General features: G+C 66.1%; 1 protein-coding gene across 2 annotated transcripts in view; it reads left to right on the forward strand.

Moving 5' to 3' along the window:
* TRIM54 (tripartite motif containing 54) overlaps positions 1-9,043 on the forward strand; it is a 42,686-nt gene extending 33,643 nt beyond the window's left edge. Inside the window, exons 5-10 of one of the 2 annotated variants that reach the window (XM_054022100.1) lie at positions 1,952-2,185; positions 2,451-2,473; positions 4,007-4,131; positions 4,700-4,807; positions 7,509-7,547; positions 8,021-9,043. In XM_054022100.1, the coding sequence (XP_053878075.1) occupies positions 1,952-2,185; positions 2,451-2,473; positions 4,007-4,131; positions 4,700-4,807; positions 7,509-7,547; positions 8,021-8,031 (540 nt within the window). In that variant the 3' untranslated portion in view covers positions 8,032-9,043. The remainder of the gene's footprint in view (positions 1-1,951; positions 2,186-2,450; positions 2,474-4,006; positions 4,132-4,699; positions 4,808-7,508; positions 7,548-8,020) is intronic. The other variant, XM_054022101.1, reaches the window with a different exon arrangement.

Below are 9,043 nucleotides of genomic sequence, written 5' to 3' on the forward strand. Positions count from 1 at the left end.
CTGCTGGCCGGGGGGGTCACGGCGCCTTCGGTATTTGCTGGGCTCCTCCCCACCCTTCCCCTAGGCATAGGAAGGAGGGGTCTCGGGAAGCCCTCAGCAGCCGGCTGACCACTCCCAGCTGGGACAGACACTGGTGCCTGCGCTGCATTTGCCAGGCTGCTTCCCTGAGACACAGGGATCAGTTCATTCGCGCGATCTTCCGCCTCCAGCTGGGCAATGAGCTGTTCTTTGGTGAGCCTCCCAATGCGCAGCCGCCTCTGCTTGCACAGCTCCACCAGGTCGCTCTTAAGCCGCTTGGCATACATCTTCCTGCTGGCCACTCACCGGCCTGTGTGCTCACAGCTCCCCACAGTTCCCAGGGGGACCCCTAGTGTGCCAGCCCTTCTCGAGGTCACCACCTCTCTGCCAGGGTCGAGCTGCAGACTCCTCCGCCCCTGGGACCACTCGCTGCGATCCCCCCGGGGGACCCTGTTACTGCAAAAGTCCTTCTCGCTGGTCACACACTCCCAGGGGTAATAACCGTCTCTCTCTCACTCTTCAGCACGCCTGGTCCCCGTCAATCCCCCTTCGTTTTACTGCTCCCCAGTCACTTACTGCAGGAAGCGCCGTCCACGGGGTGCAGTAGATCCCGCCGCTGCCACCAGTTGTCACGGAGTATTGGGGGACTCAGGGCCCTGCACCCCCGGCTTCCTGCGATTCACCATGACTCTCAGCCAGCCAGTAAAGCAGAAGGTTTATTTGGATGACAGGAATACAATCCAAGACAGGTCTTGCAGGCACAGACAACAGGGACCCCCTCAGTTAGGTCCATCTTGGGGTCCCCGGCCATCCCAGCCCCCCTTGGGAGGTCAGAGCAATCTCTGCCTCCCAGCCATCTCTCCAGCCCAGCTTCCCAGACCCTCCTTTCAGCCCCCCCTCCCACAGCCTTTGTTCAGTTTCCCGGGCCCCGGAGTCACCTGACCTCCAACCCCCTCCTGGGTTCTCATGTTAAAAGCTCAGGTATGTTCCCTCGGGCCGACTCCCATCCCCCGATGCAGACCATCCTAGTCACACTCCCCTGTCAGCATTCCCACACCCCAGCAAGAACAGGCCCAGTTCGTCAGTTCCAGCTGCCTGGTCTCCTCACCCCCATTGCTCCTCCTCCATCCTTTGTCTCTTTCTCCAGCAAGCAGGTCACCTGGGCTGCACCAACTCCTCCACCCGGCTGCTGCAGAGGAGGGGGCCCGGCCCTCCTTTGCCAGGATACAGGGCCCGGGCAGCCAGGCTGGGCAGGGAGGCTGTCCCTAGCCTCTGTTTGCCAGAAACTGGGAATGGGCGACGGGCTGGATCACTGGACGATTCCCTGCTCTGTTCACTCCCTCTGGGGCACCTGGCATTGGCCACTGGCGGAGGACAGGACACTGGGCTAGAGGGACCTTTGGTCTGACCCAGTGTGGCCGTTCTTAGGAGCAGTCAGACCTGCCATTGAGGGGCTTCTACAATGATCACACACCCTGATCCCGCCACCTAGATCCTCGAGTAACACACAGGGGAAACTGAGGCACAAACCGTATTCAGAAAAAACATTAAGAACATTCCGACTTTGTCACAGACCGGGCGTCTGTAACGGATCCGCTGGGGCCCAACCAGCACGGCGGGGCTTGATGCAGGAATCGCTGGGTGGGGTCTCTGGCCAGAACAGCACAGGGGTCAGGGGGGTGATCTCCTGACTCTGGAGAACAGAAGGGAACGGCCCCAGCGAGTCAGTGCCCTGACGGCTAATCCAACCCTCAAGTCCTGGCTCCCACCCCAGCACTAGACACCTTCCCTCCCAGAGCTGGGGAGAGAACCCAGGAGTCCTGGCCCCCTTGCTCCCTGCTGGAGGTCAGTGGAAGAGGCGGGGGCTATTGTGGGGCTGGAGGGGGGTGGCCCCTGAGCCCCCCCAGTGATGTGCGTGCGGCTCCCCCTGCAGGAGAACAGTCGGCGGCAGAAGCAGCACCTGAGCCAGCGTTTCGACTCCCTCTACAGCACCCTGGAGGAGCGCAAGAAGGAGCTGGTGCAGCGCGTCAGCCGGGAGCAGGAGGAGCGGGTCAGCCACGTGCGCTCCCTCATCCGCCAGTACGGGGAGCACCTGGAGAGCTCCGCCAAGCTGGTGGAGTCGGCCATCCAGGCCATGGAGGAGCCCCAGATGGCCGCGTACCTGCAGGTCTGTGCGGGGAGGGCAGGAGAGGGGCTTCTCCACGCTGGGATCTGGCCAAGCCGTGGGCACCATCCTCCTGGAATGGGCAAAGGGCTCGGGGGCCGGGGCCTGCTAGGCCACGGGCACCTGTGGTTGCCTCTCTGCCCCCCGCCAGAGCTGGTGCCAATACCAGTGCCAGCCTGCAGCTGGTGGGCTCACGGGGCTGGCGGGGGCTGGGCTCCGGGAGCAGGTGCTGACGCTAACCAAGCTCTCTGCCTCTCCCTCTCTGCAGCAATCCAAGGAGCTGCTTAAAAAGTAAGTCTGGGGGGTGGGGTGGGGGGAGACCACAGAGGAGAGAAACCTCCGGTTGGAGCCCATCCCTGTAGGGGTCGGGGGTCCTTGGGGCAGAGTCACAGATCCACGGGGCCAGTGCTAAGCCTCCAGCCTGGGAACAGTCCCTGGGAGGGGCCTTCAGTGACCCTGATCCCCCCGGGGTCTCACTCTTCCCCCAGGGTGAGCCACGCGGCCTCACCACTTCCTGAGACTGGGCCCCTGGGCCTGCAGCCCCCCTGCCCCACCCCGGGAGCACCGGGCAGTGAGTCTGGGACAGACCCTGGGGGAGACGTGTACAATCTGGGGGAGCAGCACCCCCCCCCCGCCTGCGGGGACACTCACCCAGCGCTGTGAAACCAGGCGGGTTTATTGGTCACCTGGCACACGGCCCAGGCAGCCCCTCGGGCGGCCCAGAGAACTGACGGTTACAGCCCAGCCCGGCTGCAGTGACCCCCGTGGTTCAAGCTCTGTCTGTTCACTCCTTGGTCTGACTCCAGGTGACAGCCCTGCCCCCGACTCCTGCCAGCCCCCAGCTCTTATCCCCCCTCGCACCTCCCAGCCCCTGTTCCCCAGCTGGGGAGATGCTGCTCGGCTCCTGCAGAGAGGTGGGGCCAGGTGTCCATGTCCCACAATTAGATTTGCCAGTGTTGCCATGGATTCTCCATTGATCCGGGGTTGGCTTCAGCCAGTTCCTTTCCAATGACCCACGTAGTCCCAGCCACCGGGCGCCATTCCCATCTGTGCCTGAGCCTGCCTGGGGGTGCCCAGCCCTCCCCTCACTGGGTAACGATGCAGCTGTAACGATGCTGGTTCTGGCGGGACCCAACGGAGAGCGCCAATTCAGGACAGATTGCTGAGAGCGGGGCAGCCCCAGCCCCACACACACCCCAGCCCCACACCCCCCAGGCTGGGGGTCCTTTGCACACCAAGGCAAACCAAACCAGCCCCACACACACCTCTGTCAGTGCCCCCATCCCGCCCCCCTGAGCTCCCCCCCCCCACAGCTCTGCCAGTGCCCCAATCCCGCCCCACAGCCCCCTGCTACCCCAGCCCTGGGCGCCCCACACACAGCTCTGCCAGTGCCCCCATCCCCTCCCACAGCCCTCTGCCAGCCCTGCGCTCCCCACACACAGCTCTGCCAGCGCCCCCATCCTGCCCCACGGCCCCCTGCCAGCCCTGAGCTCCCCACACACAGCTCTGCCAGTGCCCCTATCCCCTCCCACAGCCCCCTGGTACCCCAGCCCTGGGCGCCCCACACACAGCTCTACCAGTGCCCCAATCCCACCCCACAGCCCCCTGGTACCCCAGCCCTGGGCGCCCCACACACAGCTCTGCCAGTGCCCCCATCCCGTCCCACGGCCCCCTGGTACCCCAGCCCTGGGCACCCCCCACACAGCTCTGCTGCCCCCCTCAATCCCAGAGGGTGGGGGGGTGCAACGGAGCCAGGCTCGGTGCCCTGCATTGGCTCTGAGTGAAGACTTGTGAGTCTGACAAGCCCCCGGCTCTGCCTGGCAGGATCACGGACACGTCGAAGGTGTCAATGAGTAGCCGCCCGGAGCCCGGCTACGAGAAGATGGACCACTTCTCTGTCAATGTGGACAACCTGGCCGAGATGCTGAGAACCATTGAATTCCAGACAGGTGACCCAGGGGGTGTGGCACCGGCAGGTCCTCCTGGGGCCATGGTGCGAGCTCCGGCCCTGGGTGCTGTGCGGGGTGGGCAGAGCCGCTCCTCGGCCCAGACGTCCATCTGTGTGTCTGTCTGACATGCACCAAGGCGGGGGCAGGGCTGGTGTTGGCTGTGGCAGGGGGATCTGCAGAGGGGTGTGGGGCCCAGGGTGTACGGGCTCTTGGAGGGGGTGTGGCTGGGGTGCAGGTGGGGGGATGGGGCACAGGAGGGGGTGGCAGAGCATTGATCTCAGCCTCCTGGGGTGGCTGCCAGCACGGCCCCTCCGGCAGTGGGTCCCGGCTTCTGCCCCTCTCCGTGCGCAGCTGGCTGTGTGCTGGGGGAAGGATGCCGGGCAGGGACCCCAGGACTGGCTGAGCTGGGGGCAGGTGGCATGGCCGGTGCATCCTGTCTGGCTGCCCCACGCCTCCGCCCCGCTGGGCTCTCTGGGGCGGCCTGGCCAGGGACCCTCCGTGGGGAGGGTGGGGCAGGCTCAGACCCCACCGGCGCGGGTGCTGACTCTGGATTCCCTCGCTCTCCCAGACTCGCAGGGTGAGGATGACATGGACGGGTTTGCGGGCGGGGATGGAGGAGACGCTGGAGCCGACGAGGACAGGCCGGAGGGGCCAGAGGCGCTAGAGGGGGCCGAAGGTGAGTGCCTGGAGTGAGGGACAGTCACCCCGGGCCACACGAGGGTAACAGCTCCCCAGAGCCCCCAGCTAGCAGGGCCCGTGCTTTGCCCCCCGTACGACCCGGGCCAGAGACCTGCCCCAGAGCAGAGCTGGCTGCACTGAGCTGTCAGTGCCGGAGAACCACCCGGCCCCGGGGGATTGTCCACTGGCTAATTACCTCCCTGTTAAACACCGACCCCCATTGCCAGTGGGGATCTGTACCGCTTTGGCTTGGCCCTTCCTCCACCTGCCCGCAGAGCCCCTTGGGCGACGCTTGTTCCCGCCACGGTACTGCCCGGGGGTCGGGACCCAGACTGTGTCGAAGGGTCGTGGGACAGGAGCTGACTGGACTCCCTCTTGGTCCCTGCCAGGGACTACGGATTCTTCCTAAAGGTGGGGGGGCCACGAGGCCCCCTCATCGGCCCCACCCCTGCCCCTCCTCTTCCCCTGAGGCCCCATCCCCTGGCCAAGCCAGAAGCCGGAGCTGGGCCAGGGAGGCTGGGCCCCTTCACCTGCTCGGGGTGGGGGAGCCGAAGAGCAGCCCCTGTGTCCCCGACCCCCAGACCCCCCACCCCGGGCAGGTGGAGGGTCCGCGGCTCCCCACAGCTGCCTGCACAGCTCTTACCCTGGCCTGGCTCCGCCTCCCAGCCTGGCGGGGGGGGAGGGGAGGGCAGGGGCAGGTCCTTGGGGGCCCAAGAGCCGCAGCCGGACCATGGGGTGGGGCCACAGGCCAGGGGCTGCTCTCAGCCCCGCCCCATGCCCTGGGCAGGTAGCAGCTCCCCAGGCTGCAGAGAGCCAAGCCCAACCCCCCCACAGCACAGGAGCTGGGCAGGCCCCAACCCCCCTGGAGCGGCAGGACTTGTTCAAAACCACCCCAGGGCCCCCACCCCCAGACTAGTTACTGGGTCGCGCCATTTACAGATGGGCCCTGAGCCCACAAAGGTGGAGCAGCCGCTGCTCTAGGCTGGGATCACGTCACCCCTTGGACCCTCCCATGGTCTAGGTTGAGCTCCTGGCGGGTCACTGAGGCAGGTTTCTAACCCTTCGATCGTTCCCGCAGCTCTTCCCTGACCCCCCTCCAGTTTATCAACCTCCCTCCTGCTCTCACCCCCAGCCTCTTAGTTCTGAGGCCGCTGGGCTGGTCTCGGCAGGGGCATGTCTGAGCCTCTGTCACAGACCCCCAGGGCCGGGCTACACCCCAGCCTGGGAACAGGCAATTAATTGATCTTTGACTATTAGCGGTAAATATGCGCAATGGCCTGTGGTGGGATGTTCGATGGGGTGGGATCTGAGTTACTACAGAGAATTCTTTCCTGGGTGCTGGCTGGTGAGTCTTGCCCATATGCTCAGGGTTTAGCTGATCGCCATATTTGGGGTCGGGAAGGAATTTTCCTCCAGGGCAGATTGGCAGAGCCCCTGGAGGTTTTTCATCTTCCTCTGCAGTGTGGGGCACGGGTCACTTGCTGGAGGATTCTCTGCCCCTTGAAGTCTTTAAACCATGATTTGAGGACTTCAGTGGCTCAGACATAGCTTAGGGGTTTGTTGCAGGAGTGGGTGGGTGAGATTCTGTGGTCTGCGTTGTGCAGGTCAGACTAGACGATCATAATGGCCCCTTCTGACCTTAAAGTCTATGAGTCTAACAGTCCCTGGGAGGGACCTTCAGTGACCCTCACCCCCCCGGGGTCTCACTCTTCCCCCAGGGTGAGCCACGTGGCCTCGCCACCTCCTGAGACTGGGCCCCTGGGCCTGCAGCCCCCCTGCCCCCCCCCCCCCCGGGAGCGCCGGGCAGCGAGTCTGGGACAGACCTGGGGGCAACGTGTACAATCTGGGGGAGCAGCACCCCCCACCCCAGCGTCTGCGGGGACACCCAGCCAGCGCGGGCAGACAGGCGGGTGTATCCGCGGCCTGGCACATGGCACAGGCAGCCCTGGGGGAGCCCAGAGAAGTGAAGGTCCCAGCGGAGTCCGTTCCGGGCAGCCGGCGCCCAGCTGCAGTGAGCCCTGTGGTTCAAGCTCTGTCTCCTTGGTCCGAGCCCCCACCCCCTGCTAGAGCCTTCAGCAGCCAACACTTATTCGCCCCCACACTCCCCCCAGCCTGTTCTGAGCTGGGGATTGGTGTCCAGCTGCCCTGCGGAGAGGCGGGACGTCCCTCTCCCTCTGGGGTGTTGGGGATTGAATCTGCCACTGTCACCTGCAGAGCTGCGCTGGTGAGGGCCTGGGCAGCTGAGCGACACTCACCCCCGTCTCCCCCTGCCCTGAGAGCACACAGCCCCTTTCCACCCACTCAGTAACGACGCAGCACCGAGGGGAAACTGAGGCACACACAGGGCTCATAAAATATTACAAAAAATGCCCCCTAGTCCCAGCCTGACAGCCCGGGGCTCGCACGGGTCAGAGGCTGCGATTTGGGCCACAGGGAGGTGGGAGGGGCAGGTGCGGCCTGCACTGGGGGTGGGTCTGGCTGGAGGCCCCTGAGCCTAGGGCCCCATGTGCCTTCGCTGCCCCGCTGGCCCCACTCTTAGCCCGCCACTGACCCCTCCTCCATCAGCTCACCCGGCCCGGGCTCCCAAGTGGGGCTGGATGGGGGCGCCGGGCAGCAGGGGCGGGGGGAATATTTGGGGAGGGACAGATGCAGGCAGCCTCCTGCTCCAGCTCACCCACCCTCTCTCCTTCCCTCCCTAGCAGTGGGGCCCAGGCAGAAGCCAGCGAGCTCCCTGCATGGTAAGTGCCGTTCCCGGCCAGGCCCCCACTGGGCCGAGGCACAGCTGGGCCAGCCTGGGGGTGGGGGAGCCCTACACCGAGGGCAGCTGACGTCCAGCCGGAGGTCCCGACCCACAGGGGATAGTGTAGATGGGGGCAGGGGCTGATAAGACAGCAAAGGCCATGGGGGGAGGGGGGCTGGGGGTGACTGGGTGGAACTGCAAACGCCCCAGCAGGGAGATGGGTGCAGCCGGTGGCTCTCCCAGTGGGGGCCGGGATCCCTGCTGCTCGGATGCTTAGGAACCAGCCGGGGGAGAGCCCCGTAGCCCCGACCGTCAGGACAGGCCTGCCCCGGAGCCTCCAGACCCTGCCCCCCAGCGCCTCGCCACGTGCTCAGCCCGGCACCAGGCCTGACCCTCTGGGATCTCAGCCAGTGCCCACCCAGAGGGCTCCAGCGCAGCGGGCGGGTGCTGATCCCCCTCTCCCCGTGCCAGGTCAGCACTGAGAGCCGGCAATGCAGGAAGAGCCCACGAGTGAGACCCCCAGGACGTGGTGTCATCAGCGACTGATTTCCCCAGCCGAGACCCTGCGTTCCTGGCCCTTCTCCCCCGGCCGAGACCCTGCATTCTTGGCCCTTCTCCCCCGGCCGAGACCCTGCGTTCCCAGCCCCTTCTCCCCCGGCCGAGACCCTGCGTTCCCGGACACTTCTCCCCCAGCCGAGACCGTGCGATCCCGGCCCCTTCTCCCCCGGCCAAGACCCTGCGTTCCTGGCCCTTCTCCCCCCGGCCAAGACCCTGCGTTCCCCGCCCCTTCTCCTCCGGCCGAGACCCTGCGTTCCCGGCCCCTTCTCCCCCGGCCGAGACCCTGCCTTCCCGGCCGCTTCTCCCCCAGCCGAGACCGTGCGATCCCGGCCCCTTCTCCCCCGGCCGAGACCCTGCGTTCCCCGCCCCCTCTCTCCCGGCCGAGACCCTGCGTTCCCGGCCCCTTCTCCCACGGCCGCGACCCTGCGTTCCCGGCCCCTTCTCCCCCGGCCGCGACCCTGCGTTCCCGGCCCCTTCTCCCCCGGCCGCGACCCTGCGTTCCCGGCCCCTTCTCCCCCAGCCCCTTCTCTCCTGGCTGCGACCCTGTGTTCCCGGCCCCTTCTCCCCTGGCCGCGACCCTGCGTTCCTGGCCCTTCTCCCCCAGCCGCGACCCTGTGTTCCCGGCCCCTTCTCCCCCGGCCGAGACCCTGCGTTCATGGCCCTTCTCCCCCGGCCGAGACCCTGCGTTCCCGGGCCCTTCTCCCCCAGCCCCTTCTCTCCTGGCCGCGACCCTGCGTTCCCGGCCCCTTCTCCCCCAGCCGCGACCCTGTGTTCCTGGCCCTTCTCCCGCAGCCGCGACCCTGTGTTCCCGGCCCCATCTCGAACCCACCCCCCAGCTAAGTCCCTGCCACGTTCCTGGCCACCTTCCCTCAGGTTTTCTATATTCCAAGAATAATGGAATTTTGTTTGTAATTTTGTTAAAAGCATGTGAAAACC

Source organism: Malaclemys terrapin, chromosome 3 (assembly GCF_027887155.1).
Source record: "Malaclemys terrapin pileata isolate rMalTer1 chromosome 3, rMalTer1.hap1, whole genome shotgun sequence".
Taxonomy (NCBI): Eukaryota; Metazoa; Chordata; order Testudines; family Emydidae; genus Malaclemys; species Malaclemys terrapin.